Source organism: Trametes versicolor, assembly GCF_000271585.1.
Source record: "Trametes versicolor FP-101664 SS1 unplaced genomic scaffold TRAVEscaffold_18, whole genome shotgun sequence".
In the NCBI taxonomy this organism is placed as follows: domain Eukaryota; kingdom Fungi; phylum Basidiomycota; class Agaricomycetes; order Polyporales; family Polyporaceae; genus Trametes; species Trametes versicolor.
The window spans coordinates 37,717-54,981 of record NW_007360338.1 but is presented as its reverse complement, the minus strand read 5'-3'; the positions used below and the strand labels follow the sequence as shown (position 1 = coordinate 54,981).

The 17,265-nt window shown below is 55.7% G+C and overlaps 5 protein-coding genes across 5 annotated transcripts; 2 read left to right on the top strand and 3 right to left on the bottom strand.

Annotated features, from left to right (window-relative positions):
* Positions 1-1,266: 1,266 nt before the first annotated feature.
* On the bottom strand, positions 1,267-2,930 carry TRAVEDRAFT_157325 (agmatinase). The gene is made up of 7 exons (XM_008047380.1): positions 2,775-2,930; positions 2,603-2,718; positions 2,018-2,554; positions 1,834-1,933; positions 1,709-1,776; positions 1,457-1,642; positions 1,267-1,398 (listed from the first exon to the last, which is right to left on the bottom strand). Exons 1-7 carry the CDS (start codon positions 2,914-2,916, stop codon positions 1,336-1,338), a joined length of 1,212 nt encoding a protein of 403 aa, XP_008045571.1. The 5' UTR covers positions 2,917-2,930; the 3' UTR covers positions 1,267-1,335.
* A 650-nt stretch (positions 2,931-3,580) lies between these two features.
* TRAVEDRAFT_67697 (MATE efflux family protein) lies at positions 3,581-5,792 on the top strand (the record flags this gene model as incomplete). The annotated part of the gene is made up of 11 exons (XM_008047379.1): positions 3,581-3,785; positions 3,847-3,966; positions 4,022-4,312; positions 4,375-4,666; positions 4,717-4,805; positions 4,863-4,889; positions 4,941-5,080; positions 5,133-5,213; positions 5,262-5,310; positions 5,366-5,485; positions 5,541-5,792. The coding sequence occupies 11 exons, from the start codon at positions 3,581-3,583 to the stop codon at positions 5,693-5,695; spliced, it is 1,569 nt and encodes a 522-aa protein (XP_008045570.1). The 3' UTR covers positions 5,696-5,792.
* A 2,008-nt stretch (positions 5,793-7,800) lies between these two features.
* On the bottom strand, positions 7,801-10,502 carry TRAVEDRAFT_25018 (uncharacterized protein; the record flags this gene model as incomplete). Its single annotated transcript, XM_008047359.1, has 6 exons — positions 7,801-8,781; positions 8,831-8,902; positions 8,958-10,070; positions 10,146-10,196; positions 10,260-10,322; positions 10,431-10,502. 6 exons carry the CDS (start codon positions 10,500-10,502, stop codon positions 7,801-7,803), a joined length of 2,352 nt encoding a protein of 783 aa, XP_008045550.1.
* A 790-nt stretch (positions 10,503-11,292) lies between these two features.
* Positions 11,293-14,035, top strand: TRAVEDRAFT_176329 (uncharacterized protein). The gene is made up of 13 exons (XM_008047378.1): positions 11,293-11,519; positions 11,573-11,633; positions 11,704-11,778; positions 11,841-11,878; positions 11,932-11,976; positions 12,024-12,087; positions 12,144-12,340; positions 12,393-12,502; positions 12,554-13,107; positions 13,160-13,472; positions 13,525-13,646; positions 13,701-13,806; positions 13,876-14,035. The coding sequence occupies exons 1-13, from the start codon at positions 11,380-11,382 to the stop codon at positions 13,935-13,937; spliced, it is 1,887 nt and encodes a 628-aa protein (XP_008045569.1). The 5' UTR covers positions 11,293-11,379; the 3' UTR covers positions 13,938-14,035.
* Positions 14,036-14,134: 99 nt separating this feature from the next.
* Positions 14,135-16,301, bottom strand: TRAVEDRAFT_32422 (uncharacterized protein). Its single transcript, XM_008047363.1, has 5 exons — positions 15,990-16,301; positions 15,656-15,930; positions 15,547-15,593; positions 15,409-15,480; positions 14,135-15,354 (listed from the first exon to the last, which is right to left on the bottom strand). Exons 1-5 carry the CDS (start codon positions 16,234-16,236, stop codon positions 14,598-14,600), a joined length of 1,398 nt encoding a protein of 465 aa, XP_008045554.1. The 5' UTR covers positions 16,237-16,301; the 3' UTR covers positions 14,135-14,597.
* Positions 16,302-17,265: the final 964 nt, after the last annotated feature.

Sequence of the window (17,265 nt, the reverse complement as noted above, 5' to 3'; positions counted from 1 at the left end):
GTACCCGCAGTTTTCCGTTGTACGTGAGGCGTGATGATCGGCCGCGGTGACGAGAGGTTCTGACGGGCGAGGAGAAGGAGTTACGAGAGGAGTGCATGCTGCCTGAGCTATCATGTGGTGGATGTATGCGTACCGTTGGGTAGGAGTATGTCACCGCGCGTGCATGTGAACGGCATCAGCTGAGTCCAAGATCTGAAACGAGGCAGGTCAATGAGTAAGGATACGTTATGCGAGACGAATAGTACGGCGTATCGCTGATCGAAAACCCACTTACAGTGCTTCCAAAATAGAGGTTAAAGTCACGAGCAACACGACTACCTATCAAAGCGAAATTGGCAACGGTCTCGTCTTTGCTTCGGTAAGTAGGCATCCCATTGCTCTGCTGCATTACGCATAGAATGTCCAGAAGCTTCTCAATGTTGGTGAGTTTCATGCGCATGACTACAGAGAGGCTAGACGATGTGACAACACACTCACCGCGGCTCGGCGAAGTGCCGTAATAGTAGTCATCTGCAATGTGCCTTTGCAATGTAGTGACAATGCGGTATTTCGTTTGGGAAATTTGTACGGCGTGCGTGTCACTTCGGTAGGGAAGCCCTTCTTCCATTGCTCTTCCTGACGAAAGACGACATGGATGCCACACTATTGTACAGAGAGGATCAACTGAAGTTCCTGGCGCAACGTGGCGGAGGTGATAATCTCACCTGGTGGGTAGATCTGCGTGCGCAATTGAAGTTGAGCTCCGCGAAAGCCACGATGCCTCCCCCAAATGTTCTCGGACAGAGATACGAGCCTCGAGGCGGACTGCAAGGCATGGCATCATCATTCCAAAGTCTAGATAACTAGGGACGAAATCACACCAGAATTCGCTGTTATGTCAGCACAAAAGGAGCATAAATCTATTCGCGCACATACCACGACCTCACTTGGCTTGACGAGTAGGCCTGCCGCCGAAATTCGAAGAAACCCGTCGACATCGCGGCGTGGGAACGACTTATAGACTTCGTGCGCCTCGCCCGTAGCGAACATGGGTGTTCGCCCAAAAAAGGAAGGTCAGAAGGAACGACATGCAAGAAGCGGTAGAGCAAACACGTTGTTTGCCCCAAATCTCACGCTAGATAAGACTCGCGTGTGCTGATTTCAAGTATGTAAGAGAATCCGCTTTTGGGTTACATCCGTGGAAGACTCGGGATGACGCGAATGCGGGGGTGTGGTTTCCATCGAAGTCATTCGCATAGCAGCCGCGCGCCCACGTAGACATCTTTGAATACTCGATTGAACCGGGAACTACACGATGCCGGGACGATGGTGCCGTAATACCAAAACCTTTTACAACTAGTCGACGATGATCTTACCTAAGGGCGTCTTCGCCATGACGCTGACGACCTCGTACAGGACCTGTGGAGCGGATATGAGCGGTGAAGTCCAGCCTCGTGGTTGATTCAGGAACACTTACGTCGGCAGCTGCCATGGTGGTCAGCTCGGCGTTAGTGTCGTACGCAGGAGCGACCTCGACGATGTCAGCAGACACGATGTGCAAACCGTCCAAGCCCCGGAGGATCGTCCGCAGCTCGCGCGTGGACCATCCCCCGGTCTCCGGAGTACCCGTCGCAGGTGCGAATGCGGGATCAATGGAGTCAATCTAAAGAGAACGCGTCAGTTCAGAACCACTGTGTGCGGATAGATCCCATGAGGCAGCATCACGTACATCGATGGACAGGTACACGGGCCTGTCGCCGACGGTCTCACGAATCTTTTTGATGATACCAGCCGTGCCTAAGAAAAAACGCCGTTAGGAATGGTGGACGAAATGGAAGACGAATGAGGACGAACCGATCGTATCAATCTCGCGTGCCTCGATGCGCTGGAAGCCAGACGCATCGTCGTTGGCGTAATCGGCAGGGCCAGACAACGTGGTGCGAATCGCGCCGTGCTGTTAAGATAAATTTCAACTAGGATCATGTGTGCTCAAGGACGAAGGAAAAGGGTTGTGGCGGGACCCGAGAGTAGGGAAAACGATACTTGCAATTGACGACCCGTTGCTAATGAGGCCCTCCTGGCTAGCCCAGTAGAAGTAAGTGCCGTGGTTGATGGCCGCCTGCTGAGACGGCGCGCCGCCGAAGACCTCAGGCTTCCAGGTGTCAAGATGACTGTCGAAATGAATAACAGAAATGGCGCCGTAAGCACTGTGGATCGACCGCAGCAGAGGGAGCACGATAGTATGGTCGCCGCCGAGAGTGATGATTCTAGGGTGGTGCTTGCCATCGGCGGAGATGGGAACGAGGGGCTTCCCGGTCAGAGTGTCGTTGCCGAGCGGTGAGAAGGTAGGGCGGTGAAGGAGCTCCTTGTGACCGTCTTCGATCTGCTGGATGGCGTACTTGTTGTCGTAAGGAGTAACCGGGATGTCGCCGCAGTCGACCAGCTTCAACCCCGCCATGAAGGGGTTTACGGCAAGGGGCACGTTGTAACCGCCGTAGAGCGTCAGACGACGCGAACCCGCGCGGATTCCCGCAGGGCCGAATCGGGCGCCGGGACGGTAAGACGTGCCAGTATCCTGTGGTGATGGTCAGCAATGGTCGGAATGAATTGAATGATGACGTACGAAGGGCGCCCCGATGAACGCAATGTCGAATGCCTCAGTCCTCTCTTTTCCCAGGCACTTCACCCAAGGCAGCTTGGCAAACGTCGTGATGCCGGAGAAGATTGAGTCGGCAGTCACTAGAAGACGTGGTCAGGATCGGAGAATATGAGGGATATAGTAAAAGTGCCGTTACCTTCGTTGTCGCCCGGGTAAGCAGCCTGGTACGGGAACTTGACGTAGTCAAGAGGCATCTGCATGTCGTGGTCATGGCCCTCATGGGCTACGACCACGCTCACGAGAGTAGCAAGAAGGGTGAATGCGGAGGTGAGCTGCATGGTGGTAGGTGGGGGTGCGGGGTAAGACTGAGCGAGAGTCCTGGGGGATAAGAGCGAGCCTCGAGCCTGACTTTAAACCATCGGAGCGGCCCCCCAGGACGAGCTACCTCGTCGCCTGTGCGGTCATGAGGGGCCTATCTCATAATCTTCCACCCCCATCGGAAGAACTGTTGGGGCAGGCGATCGAAGTGCAGCGGAAGCCCGGAAAACCATTACGGTATGGTGTTCCGAGGGACAATACCATTTCCTGCGAAATGTTAGGCCGTGCCTCGTGCAGTGACAAATTTGTTCATACCGAGATCCCTGAAGGCACGGTGCACCGGACTTGCAAAAATGTTATTCTTACCCTTTCTGACCATTGAGCGTGCCCCGCCATGACTCACAGTGGCCTCCGCCCGTGAGTTCGGTATCGGGCGAGAGCTATCACGCACGCCGATAGAGCCGCTGGCGGTGGACCGGGTGATCCTTGTCCTATCAGGGAAAAGAGTAAGTTTGGGGTAGACGAAGATATCGAGCGCGACGCGGATGTGAGTAAAAGGGGCTCCTACATTCGCTATCTCCAGGTCAGGTTCATCCTTGTCCCTCTGTCCCTTGATACATATCCCCTGAGCTCAGGCCTCCACCAGCACTCGCTCCTCTCACTTTGCCACTCCTCCTACCAGCAATGGCATCGTCCGCAGTTCCTGATGAGAGACGGCCTCTGCTAAGCGACGACGGCTTGGAAGAGCGTGCGGCGTCCGAGACGACGAGTTCGACGTTGGCGGATGCGGATGGGTTGTCGCCAACCGAGAGCCCTTCCTATCACGGCCACGCGGACAAACAAGCGCTCGGCGCGCTCTTCTCCTCCCTCCTCATCGACTCCGTTCCAGGTGCGTTTGTCCCTCGCTCTCATCTCGCGACATACAAGCTGAACTCATTCTGTGCACAAAGTGATTTTGTCGTATGTCCTCCAAAACTCGATTCAATTTGTGGCCGTTATCGTTTCCGGGCGTCTGGGCCCCGACGAGTTGTCCGCGGCCGCTTTCTCGCTGATGCTAGCCATGGCCCTCGGCAAGTACAATTCCCTGCGCCTTTGTTTCTTCTGATCCAATCCGTGACTTTGTAGGCTGGTGTGTCGCGCTGGGCGGCACGACCGCACTCGACACGTTGGGTTCTCAGGCATTCACAGGCGGAGACCGGCCGTCGGTGTCCATTCATCTCCAGCGCTGCATTATCCTCCTCTGGGTGCTCTTCATACCCGTCGGCTTTCTCTGGGCCTTCATAGAACCCGCTCTTCTGCTTACTGGCCAGGAAGAGCGGCTCAGCCGGGACGTTCAGTCATTCCTCCGCGTTCTCCTTCTCGGCGCTCCGGGCTACATCGCTTTCGAGAGCCTCAAGAAATACTTACAGTGTCAAGGTGAATTTATAATTTGCGCGCACGTACACTACAATGGTTCCTGATCGCAGTGCTGCTCATAGGGATTATGCGGGCTTCGACTTACGTTCTCCTCCTGGTCGCTCCGGTCAACGTGGCTCTGAACGTGGTTCTAGTTCACCACACTTCTCTTGGCGTTCTCGGTGCTCCCCTTGCTATCTCTATCACATTCTGGCTATGCTTCTTCCTCCTGGTGCTCTTTACCTATCTTTCGCCGACCCATCACAAAAATGGAACATGGGCTGGACTTCAACCTGCCGTCGTCTTCGATGTGGGCAGCTGCATATACTTCCTTAAACTTGCTATCCCGGGTATCCTCATGGTCGGCACGGAATGGTACGTTTTGTTCAACCTTATTATGTTCACCTGATCTCATGAGCGCACAGGGCTGCATTCGAAATTGTCGCGCTAGCAGCCGGCCGCCTGGGCGCGCTCCCTCTCGCTGCTCAGTCTGTCATTATGACGACTGACCAAAGTGAGTGACGAGTACCCGCCTCTCTTCTCATGCTTACAAGGTTGTCCCGTTTTCCAGTCCTGAACACCATTCCGTTTGGCATCGGTACGTGTGCTCCTTCATGCGACGTCTCATTAGCTCACGTTCGTACGGCAGGCGTTGCGGCATCGACCAAAGTAGGAAACTACATCGGCGCGCGGTCCGTGCTCGGCGCAAAACGCGCCAGCCATGCCTCTGCGCTTCTGAGCGTGGTCGCCGGCCTTGTCGTCATGGTCGTGCTTATCGCTACGAAAGACGTGAGTCGGTTTCCTTGTGAGATCCTTCGGTGCATGCTCACCTGGATATTAGGTTTTTGGCTATCTGTACAGCGATGACAAGGACGTGGTCGTTCTCGTTAGCAAGGTCATGCCCCTCGTGGCGTCATTCCAGGTGCGTCGATTTCAGGCGTGGCAAACGCGATACTAACTCCGGTCCTAGATCGCCGACGGTCTCGCGGGGTCTTGCGGCGGTGTCCTTCGTGGCCAAGGTGCGTGACCAATAGCCGAGCCAGTCCCGCTTGCGACTGACCTCATCTCGGACAGGCCGTCAGCACCTCGGCGCGCTGTTCAATCTCGTCGCGTACTACGTCTTGGCGTTGCCGCTCGGCATTACGCTTGCCTTCCACCCGAAGACGCACATGGGTCTCCAAGGTCTTTGGATAGGTACGCATCGCTCTCAATCGTGAGCTAACGGCAACGGTACTCATGCGACATACAGGCCAAGTCGTTGCCCTCTTCATCGTCGGATTGAGTGAGTACGCGGTCGTGTGGCTCGGGACTGACTGGCCCGGAGAGATCCGCCGCAGCGTCGAGCGCAATGAGGCTGAGGCGAAGAGGAGGCAGTCATATGCGCAGCGCCAGCTGTCCGAGTGACAGTGGCGTGAGCAGTCTAAGTCAACATGTGCCACAGATTCGTACATTCGCTGTATATAACTAGAAGAAAATCACGTATATAGTCTCATGCGTCCCGCTCAGTACCTTGATAGTAATCGCCTGTTTGACGGTGCCGACTGGGTATAGCTCCGTTCGCCGTACTTCGAACCAGTGTAGCAGTACGCGCGCAGCCCACGCACGCCCCATTAACTGAAAGACGGTATCGCAGATATAATCATAAAAGAATGGAGCCACACAAAGTCAACACGAGTCTATAGCACGTCTGCTACTCTCAACATCCGAGAAGCCGGAGATAGAGAACGACTGAGTAGGTATCTGAGCAGTGCGAACAAAAATTCCCCGAGCGGCCTAGGAGGGAAGGTCAGCTGTGCGTTCAGAAGAGGATAAGTGGTTCGCGAGCACTCACCAAGCGCTGGGAAGGCATATGCGTGATCATGGATGTAGAAAGTCAGCTGGGGTGGGGAGAGGTGACATGGTCGGAGGGTCCAGCCCGAGCATCTGAGAGGATGGAGAACACACAGGACTGGCCAGTCCCTGTGTGTCGTAGCGAGAAGTATGTCTTGAAAGCAGATAAGCAGGAGCGTTGAGGTTGGCGAGAGGAGCCGGCACCGAATAGCGAGTGCGAGCGGTTTCATCAGCGGCGATGATGATGTCCATAGTGGTTAGGTATGAACACCTGCAGGACAAGACCATCAGTCTCCGGGAAGGCGCGATGAAGAAACGCGGTGCTGCTTACCTTCTAATCGCTACTGAGTCGCTGCGTCCATAAAGCGTGACGGGACGCGCAGCTAGCCAAGCGCCCCGTTCTTCATGCATATAGAACGGCGCGCTTGGCGCATCGTGCTGCACAGAGGGAATCTACGATGCACCGTAGAACCCACAATGCAGACCTGAATGTAATCTCAGTATGACTATAGCACACAGAAACTGGCGGTAAAACTCACTGATTCAGGGATGAACATGAAGAGGAACGTGGTCGTCCGAGCGATATTGTCTCGTTGCGGGGGACAACAGAGGCATTATCATCTTCCTCAAGGTTACACGGATGCAGCCATGTACTCTGGAGGAAGATCTAAAAGGAAGTGTGTCAGGATTGCGGACGCATACTGATGGTGGGAGATATACGCACTTGATGCCACAAGAATGAGCAGTAGGGGGTCAGACCACTCGGACTCTAGGAGCGTCGAAGGGGGTGGTCGCTATGCCCTACTCGTGAACAAGGACAGGGCAGAGGGGAATGTACCTCGCATCGTGTGCGAGGATATTCTACGACGAAGAAGTCAGCATCGACATGATCCCAACCAAAAGAAGTACCCACTAGAATGCCGTAAGATACGGTTGCCGATTGAGAGGACATCCGCGAGGGAGCGACGGACGTCGGTGGAAAGGTGCCAGAAAGTGAGTGGCGGGGTGGAGCGCACGGCGGTCCTCCTGGATCAAGGTACGAAACGCACAAGGGCTCCTGAGCGGTCGCCAAGGCCGCTCTCGCTCATTAAATATGGAAATGCCGAGGATCGTCGGCCGTGAACACGTTAGTCGTACGCGAAGACGGCCGGGATGTCGGAGTTGTGTTGGCGGGGGGTGAAGGGTACGTGCTGGAGCTACACAGACAACCTCCATTGGCGCAGGTCAACGCCGCTGGAGGCTTTGGAAGCCGAGCATACTTGAAAAGAGAACGTCTTTGCGGAGTCGTCGAAACATCGGGGTGGGCGGGACCGTGAGCTGCAGCCGGGCCACAGAGATATGTTGACGGTGGAGAGGAATGTCGGGTTTGTCAGAACTGTTCGGGCGTGGGGGACTTGGTCAGAGTTCCACCCCTAGCCCAAAAGATTTGACGTTTGGAGAAAAGCCGGTCCACGTAGTCGAGCTAGAAACCCTTGGGGAACCGCGGAAACTGATACTCGATCAGAACGTCATTTCCCAGTAGAGAAGGGGCAAGACGTACCTGGCTGATGAACGGGAGAAAGTACTACTAGATAACTACCACGAGATGAAACAGCTTCGATCGAGACAAGCGGCACTGAAAGTTGAAACGGATGGCATCCTCGACGTCGAACACGTTAGGGATGCGGCGAATGCAAGCGTCAGAGGTCGTCTACAGACTCGAAGCCTTCTTCCCAAGCGCCAGGGAAAGTACGAGAGAGAGCAGGGACTGAGGTCGGCACCATCGAAGATACCTCGTGGTCGGCAAGGTCTTCGGAAGGCGCGTTGTTCAGCACCCACAGCGGGAAGTCGTCTTCAGGCAGCTGAAAGGAGCAGGCAGTATCGGAAGGGGATGGTGAGTCGTCGCAAAGAAGGCTGAGCATGTCGCGGCGTAGCGCCTCCAAGGGGTCGTCAAGGGCTGAGACGAAGGGCTCGGATGACGCAGCGGGAAGTTCAGCGGGGGCGAGATCACCAAGTGAGCCCCAGAGAAAGTCGGACGTAAGGTGAGGCGAACCAACGGAGAGCAGCACAGATATCGGCACCGCTGAAGTCCAGTCATAGAGTGACTCGAGGGGCGAGTCGGACAGACCGGAGACGTTGAAGGCGCCAGGCATGGTACCGGGAAGGCTGGTGGAGGAATTGAGGTCGATCCAGGTTCCGGTAGCAGAAAGAGAGGACTGGGCATAGCCAGGGAGGACGGCGTCCCAGGCGGATTGAATGTCGCCAAGAGAGAAAGCCGGTGTGCGAAGACCGTCGCATGGATAGTCCAGAGCGTCGTACCAGATCTCCGAAGTGCAGGAAGAGAGGGCGGTCAGATGCGAAGCGGAAGCATGCAGCGAGCTTTCCTCGCAAAAACACTCATCCAGGTGAGAGACGAGCCGTCCGGAGCAGGAATCAGTGGCCGCTGATTCGAGCTCCCCGATCTCCTCCCTGTGTACAACTACTGACGCCTGACATTCCCGGAGTTCGAAGAAGGCGACGAGAGAATCCTCTTCGTCATCAGAGACTGGATACAGAGAGAACTCGTCCGAGATGTCGGCGTCATAAGCTGACGAGTTCGCGTTCTCCATACAGCACAATGACGACGACGCACGTATTGAGGCCAGGTTGAACAAACTGTCCTCTTTACTGTGGTGGATGACCTGATTGACGGATGAGCCGCCGGCGATACTGGCCAAGTGTGATACTCACCTCATCATCTAGTGAATCTTCTGCACTTCCGTCCTCTTCATTGGAGGTGTCGAACTCCTCGAAGGTGGTATCCTCGATAATTGAAAGGTGAGTTGAAAGATGTGAGCATGGGCAAAAATCAACTCACCTGCGCTATCCGGTCGGTGATCGGGGCGAGAAGACGAAGGACTGATCCAAAGACATCCTGTCCAATTTCCTCCACCGGAACAGGTACAGGCGACCCACAGTCGCATAGCTCAGAAGCCTCAGCGACATTCTCAATGAGCTCAACATCGGCCTGAGGCTCCTCATCGGAGGCGAGCAACCCAGCAACGTCGGAGTCGCTAAAAGGGGCCTCGCCATCGTCTTCAGAATGCTCGTCACTCTCCACAGGAGTCGAAAAGCAGAGCGCGCCATGGATCTCTCCTATCGGGATTGTCGATTCAAAACGACATCCGACCTCTTCGACTTGTATAGGAGACCCCTCTTTGGTCTCCACGAGAACGTCTGGAACGACGTCCTCCACGGTCGAAGTGGTTATGTCGTCGTCATCGTCATCAAGCGATATGAACGGCTTGACGAGCCGAAGGAAAGATTTGGCGGAAGAGATACGTCCAGGGGAAGCTGGGGCTCCCTCCATGGACGTCGAAGCGAACTGCTCCGGGACGGTCAAGGATCCACCGAGTCGCGAGGCTGTCGCATACCACTGGGGCCTGCTGGTTTTGCGGTAAGGGATTACCGTCGCTGCAACTCTACGTTGCCGCGCCTTTCCGAGGCCGCGGACAGCACCTGGAGGCGAACGGCGGACCTTGAGGGCAGTGCCTTGTAGGAGGAAGCGGGGAATGGAGATGTCCATGTTGACGGAAGTGACGACTTGAGGGGCGTCGTCGGCTTGTTCAGCGTCGCGTGGTGAGTCTGCAGGTACGTCAGGAGTATGAGAAACCCCTTGCATTTCTTCCGTCTCCATGTCTACGGTGGAGATGGAGGCCGATGTTCTCGAGCCCGCGCAGTTGACTTCAGACTGGCTGTCGATGTGCATCGGAACTTGATCCTGCTGCGAGACGACCACAAGATCGTTGTGTCCGCCGTATATTAGGTCGATACTAGGCATGAGCACCTCGATGTCCTCCATAGCCACAGGAACCGCCTCCGAGGGTCGCGCAAGGGATGCGAGAGTGAACGTGAAGGCGAAGTGAGGGCCTCCAGTGTGGTCAGACCTTGGGGAAGCATTGCGCAAGGACTTCGTGAACTTCTTGCGCAGCTACAAAATCATTAGCAAGAGGAAAAGGCAAGAATGTAATCCACGAACTCTGACTGCCTCTCCTTCGGGACGGACACGCTTCTTGCCAACGGCATTGCGAGACAAATTCGCGAGGCACTTTCGAATCTAGAAGAACATGAGTAAATTTTATAACGCCAAAAGATGTATAACGCCGAAAGATGCACGCACGGTCTGCAGGCCATCGTCGGAAAGCTTGAGCCTCTTGACCAAGCGGGTGTACTCGTCCTCAACCTGATGGTTGCACAGACCAGTGTCGTCTATGGCATCCACCTTACGGCGTGTACCAGCCACAGCTCCCACAATGAAGTGGTCTGGACTGACACGAGGGATGATACTCACCTCGATGCGCGAGTGAGCAACAACGATGTTGAGGGACATCCTCGCGTAGGTGTAGTTGCTGTACGTGGACATGGCGATCATGGAGGATCGACGAGTATACCGAAGTGGCGCTTGAGGTTGATGAGGCGACAACTTGATGGCGGAAGTACGAAGGTGACTGAGGAAGGAATGCCAGCGCGGGCTGATACGAGACGGTCATGGCGGCGGGAGGAGGCTGGCCTCCAGTGGGCGCTAATTACTTCTCGAGGCCAGCCTCGTCCGCCGCGGGTACCTATTGAACGTTGAATATGGACGGCGTGACATGTGAAGATTCCTGTGATATAGTGAAAGTCGGTGGGGGGCCCCATCCCGAGGTCGCGTTCGTCGACTTTACCAGCCGACGCTCACAGAAAGTGGACATCATGCATGTTATGCCTGGTGAAGACATTGACTTGTTGTCTTGGCTAGTTTCAGCGGGTAACACGACACCCCGGAACCTGTGGATATATCCGTAAGAAGTGACACACAAATTCGCGTTGAGACGTGTAACGTACCATTCAGACGTTACGATGTACATGCTCTGACACGCGGCTGCCGCCGGTTGAGACGACTTTTCGGCGGTGACATGTCCCAGGCCGTGGTTGCGCGTTGCAACTCGAAGTTGAAGTTTATTGACAGCTATGCGTGGATGAGTATTCTCTGTACTCATCGAGGATCCGTAATATCATGGAAGTCGATGGGCAGGACCATAGGACCACGATTACGTACCAAAACATGCAGGATGAGTGAGGCCTGGATGAAGCGCTCGTTCAAAGGTTCAAGCAGTGTTGCAGCGCCACAACGCCGACTCCGACTCCTCATTCACCTTCCGCGACGACATATCGTTGATTCTGCTCGTTGATCCCCTTGCTTGTGCTGAGGTTCAATCCATCTACCCGCAGAGTCCTCATCTGCTTAGATCTGAGTGGCCATGGCATCGGTTCCCACCTCTGGGAAATCCCAGGCGGGTGCTGTGCCACCAACGGCCACCGCCGTGGACGATGCGAAAGAGAGCACGACACTACGATTCGAATGGACGGTCCGGGGACTGAAGAACCTGTTCGAAGGCAGGTTAGTAATCGATCAGACCCACAAGCACAAAAACTCTCATGACCGTTGTGTAGCAAAGGGGAAGCCAAGTCAAAAGTCATCAAGTCCCCAAGATTTGGTGACGGACGATGGCAAGTCAGTACAAGTCTGACAGAACGCGAAGAGCCCACGTGCAATGCGTACAGTGCTGAGAGCATATAAACAGGTGCTGTTCTATGTCAATGCTGGTATCGTCGGAACAGACGGCCAAACCTGGGTTAGCTTGTACTTGGCCTGCGAGGTCGGTAGCACTTCGGAGATTGAATCGAACGCATCGTCGGAGTCCCACTGACGCTTTCTTAGCCCACACTAGCAGAGAAAGAAAACGCAGTCGACGGAAAGTGAGCCAAAGTCATGGCCGAGAATGTACCTTCAGCGCTGATGAGCATGGTAGGTGGGCCCGTGAAGGTCTCTTCAATTTCAACTTTGAGATCCGCAAGTAAGGACCCTTCCAGTCCTTATAAAACCTTCAGCTAACATAAGTAGTCCGAGCAAGACTATCCAGTTCAACTACAAGGAGGCTCATGACCACTCGTTCTACTATCCCGGAGTAGGTCTGCATATCGCTTGTCATCTTATGCGTCTTGCTCAGGGAATATGTATCAGGCACAAAACTGGGGATGGTCTCAGTTCGCTCGCAGGGATGTTGTATACTATCAAGCAAACACCGTCAGACAGCACGACGCATTCCTGGTGATATGTGCAATCACCGTGTCCGCTGCGCCGCCAGCACCAATACCCACCATCCCTCCGTATACCGTCCCGATGAACCTCTTGGACACTATGGGTAGTCTTATGGACGAGTGAGTCGACCCGATATCTGATACGTTCTTGTTCCATGCTCAGCAGCCGTAGTCCTATATACTCCGACGTAGAGTTCGTTATCCCGCAGCGCGGGAGAGGCGAATCTCGCAAGATATATGCGGCCCGAAGGATGCTTCAAAGAATAGAGCACTTCAACGACAGTGGGTGGAATATGCTCATCGTGTCATACTCGCGTCTGACGTCCAGAACAGTGTTCAGCTCGGGGTTCGCAGAAGCAGCTCCGGTTGATTCCGGGGATGGCGACGCCCTCGACGACAGCCAACAAGACGATGCCAGCGTTTCCAGCGTCACCGCATATGCCCGCCATTTCGATGACTCTGACTTCGAGGATGACGAGGAGTCCGTTATGCTCGAGAACGACCGCGACGAAACCGTAGAGCCTCCGCCACTCGACGAGCTCCGAAGTCCTACGCTCGCAGACGACCGGAAGCCGATTTCCACAGATGATACTAGCAGCCAGAAACGACGCGCAGACGATGAAGAAACGCCCTCCGAAGGTGAGCGCGAAAATGCGGCGGATGACGGAGAAGTCGCGCAGGCCCAAAGGAACACGCGTCCTAAGCTCTCGCATCCCTCTTCCCCACGAAGTCGAAATGTGGGGCTGGAACAACCTGCAGCACCTCTTAGTATCGTCAAGCCAAAACCAGCCCGTACCATCGCCATCCCCGAAGTGCCAGGACCCAAGAAGTTGCGTGTGGTCGTGAAGGACGTTGCGTATGCTACTTACCGCGCCGTGCTCTACTACGTGCGCCTCTCAGTTACATATCTCTAACCCAACTGCTAATGTGCTAATTTAGATCTATACCGACATGATCGTATTCGCGCCCCTCTCCTCCACCTTCCTCACCGTCTCGTCTGGGTCGCTCGCGCAAGGAGGGTCGTCTGTTCCCTCCACCCCGACGGCGCTCACGTCAGAAGGCCAATCTTCGTTGGGATTTCCTGGGTTCGGTGTGCGGAGTAACCAACAACAACCCTCTGAGACCGTGGCATCGTCCACTTCGACCATCGCAGGTCCGCGTACACGCAGGGACTGGGTTGCGGATTGGGAGCGCAACAACCCTGGGCGACCCCGGCCGCCTTCCGCAAAGTCGGTATACCGTCTTGCAGATAGTAAGCCACACACTTGGAGCATATAGACTATGCTGACGGACCCCTTCCGTAGGACTAGGTCTGCAAGAGCTGAAGGACCGTGCGTTCCGGCACATCGTGAAGTCGCTCACGGTCGAGAACGTTGCTGTCGAGGCATTTTCCGCGTTCTCTGCTGCGTTCGAGGACGTCCGAAAGGTGCGAATTGTGCTCATTGCACGTTATCAGGCGCCTCTGACGCTGGCGTTACAGGTCCAGATCGCATTCATGTTCCAGAACTGGATGGCGGTGCGCACGGGGGCACTGGCAAATATTGGGCAACTCCTCCGTATCGGGAAGCTGCCTGGATTTGAAGAAGGTGCGTAGACTTTGGGCTGTCTAGGATATGACCGCAAGGCACTAACAGCGTATTGCTTTATGCCTACAGTGTGGCCCATGATCTTGCAGAACCTGGTCGCGGAGGACAAGAAGGCTGATCCATCGACCTGACCAGTTGACTGCGAAGATGCTCGTTGAACTCGATAGCTTTGTCGCATGCTTTGTAGGATATGTTCGCTGTGCATTGTACGCTGTGTATCAATAGTTGCTGTTCTGCTACGCACAGGATTGCGAAGCCTGGATCGTTGCTCCCCGGCCTCTGCGGGGCCGTAGAAGGCGCATGCGTGAGTACCCGAGAAATGTATATCCTGGAGATTGCCCCTATCCACCCAAAGTCCGAAATAAGTGACAACACTAACGTCGACGTCTTCCGCATGCTATAGCAAACGAGCAACTCGACCATTTTACATGCGCTCAGCGATGACGAGAACCAGTACAGATGACGCGCAGCAGGGCACGACGCCCTCCTTCGCGCGTTCAATCGACGCTCGTGAGACTGCCCTGCGAGGTGACGTCGGTCGTATCCGTCATGTCCGTCGCGTCGGTGTCCGCCACACTCTCGCCATCCCCGTCGCCCTCGCCCTCCCAAACGGCCTCCCTCCCTCCCACGCCACTGCCCGACATATTTCGGGCGTGTCCTCCCGCGCCCGCACCGACAAACCCGATGCCGCGCCCGTCCCAGGACGGCGTGCGCGGACTCATGCCCGGGCCGAAACCTTCAATGGGCGTGCGCGAAGAAAGGGGGCAGCGTTGAGTGTCGTGCGAGAACGTTCAGGACTGGCGCGACGAACCACCGTTGATGTATGCGCCGAACGGGCGCGTGGGCGTGGGCGTCGACGCGCGCGGACTTGCGAACGAGATCGACGGCGTCCGCTGGGCCGGGCGAGGGACGGGGGCTGCGGGGGTCTGTGGCGGTGCGGGGGCCGCTCCACTTGCGCTCGCACCTGCACCATTTTGGCTGTCGTCCTCGTCTGCGTGGCTATCTTCGTGCGCGTGGTCATGCCCGTCGTGGTCATGATCGTGGTCATGGTCGTGGTCGTGGTCGTGATCATGGTGTGCATGCCCGTTCCCGTGTGCAGACGTGTGATCATGGTGGTGATCATGGTGGTGGTGATCGTCGTGCGCGTCGTGCGAGTGCGAATGCGAGTGTGAATGAGAAGCGTGCGGTGTTTCAACCTGGTGGGCACCGTGCTGGAAATCTGCGTCATGCGCATGCGCATGCATGTGGGGGTGCTCGTTCTCATGGTCGTCCTCGCCGTAGTATGCAGAGGAGGGCCGATAAGCCTGGTCATGCCCTTGCTCGTACGCTGCCGCGTATGACTGCTGACGATCCCATTCCTCTTGCTCCCAGCGTAGCCGTTCCTCGAGCTCCTCGGGAGTCTCCGCTGTCCCGGGCAGATCCGCCGGGACGAAGAGCTGCTGTTCTTCGTACTCCTCGTCGTCCGCTTCATCTTGGGCGAGCTCCGGTGGAATGGCACCCGGCTCGCGGTCCGCCGGAAGGGGTGGTATCCGGTGCAGTAGTCCGAACCTACGAGAGATGTCACCCCAAAGCACATTAAATGACAGCGGGGGAGAAACATACCCAAAAACGCAGCCCAGCAAACCTTCCCCGCCCCAGTGGCGGTTGGGAATCAATACCACCTCGCGGATGGTGCTGTGCGATCATCCGAATGGCATCAGGCATAACGAACGCGGACAGAAGGGGGGTAAAGATACGCACTCGAAGTCGTAAGAATAAACATACACGCGCAACGGCTTGTCGATATGCTGTAATGTGCGTGAGACGGACGGCGCTCCACGAGGAGGGCGCGGACATGAAAGGCACGCACCGCTTCGACAACATCGTAGAAGTCCCCTTCTGCGCTCAGAACGCCGCCAGACCAGCCAATAATCCAGTCCCCATACGGCACTAGGCCTGCGCTCTCCGCGGGGCTGCCCTCGAGCACGTCCAGAACGTGCCAGACATTGTCCATGGCAAACTCCGGTTCGCACATGCGCATGCTCAAGCCAAGCAGAGAAGGCTTCCGCTCGGCCTCGGGCTCCTGGGGGTCCGGGATATTCGCATGCGGTGAAGACCAATCGCGTGAAGGCACTACGAGGACAACTGCGCACCCAAAGCTTGTAAGACATTAAGACAGATATAGAGCGGACCCCTTGACGTACTGCGTGAACTCTGGGTTTTGCTGTTCCACATGACAAGGTATAGGTTCCTCCCTTCATGCCTCTCGACTATCCGTTCCAGCTCGGACGCTTCGATCGTGTTGAAGGAGTGCACATCGCCCTTATATCCAATCACAAAGTCGAAGTAGGGTTCTATGTTGGTATGGGACGCGGGGGAGGACGGGGTAACACGGAGGACATGTAGGGCCCGAGATGGGATTTGTGACGCCGTGGACTGCGATGCACCCATTCTGCGCGGCCAGACGGAAATCCACAGGTATTATGAGCAGTTTGAAGTAGATTTTGATATCAAGAGGTCCAGATAGACAAGTAAGCAGAAGAAAGGGCAGTGGCGGAAGAGGTGGCGAGTGCCGCGCGCAGCCTGCCGTCAGTTCATGATGACAAGCGCCCACAATTCCCATCCTGCGGGTGCAGTGTACGTCTAAATTAGGAAGGTGTCCAAGAACGATCTTACCCGACTGGCTTACCATTGAGCAAAGCAACCTAGTACTGATCTTAGATTACATATACTTCAATCGAGGCCAATTAGGCATATCACCCGTTTTAGAACTCTTCTTCTTCCCTGTCTCACATTGAACGGTGTATGAGGATGATTTTCCCGAGGGTCAGCCCTGAACTGAAGCATCGTCATAAACCTTCTTGGTCCAGTGACTGCACTTACGTCTTTCCGACAGGTATCTCCGAGAGCCCCACTTCCTACAGGGGCCAAGTCACTCCGATGGTATTCTCCCATCTCCCACAGGATCGTGCCGGTAGCCTAGGTATCCTGTACCTTTTGCGTCGTTAGGTTTAAGTCGCCGTTGCATCAAATTGCCCAAAGGGGCATCGGCAGAGCCATCCGTCCCCCAGAAACAAAATCCCCCGGCCTCGGTCTTACAGATAATGCCGACATCGGTACCGGGGCAAATATTGCAGGACAACACCGAATCACTCATGCCCGCGAATAGTTTCCGTCCGTCTGGTCGGAGGTCCAGCCAAGTACCGGCGGCAGTACGGTTAAGCACAACAACAACGATACGCTCTAGGTAACCGGACGTGTATGGAAAGGAAGCAGACATCGGCGTGGGGTCGTCAGAAATCAGCTTTTAGACCCAATTACGGATCAACGCTAAGCTATAACGGTCTCGGCCGCGTCGACGCCGTTCTGCTGCTCGCTGCGCCGCGATGAACCCAAGATGATCCCGAACATCAACCGGGTTCATGGAGGGCGTGGGGAGGGCTTTATGATTGGGGTCAGGCGGTCAATGTTCTCTTCGGC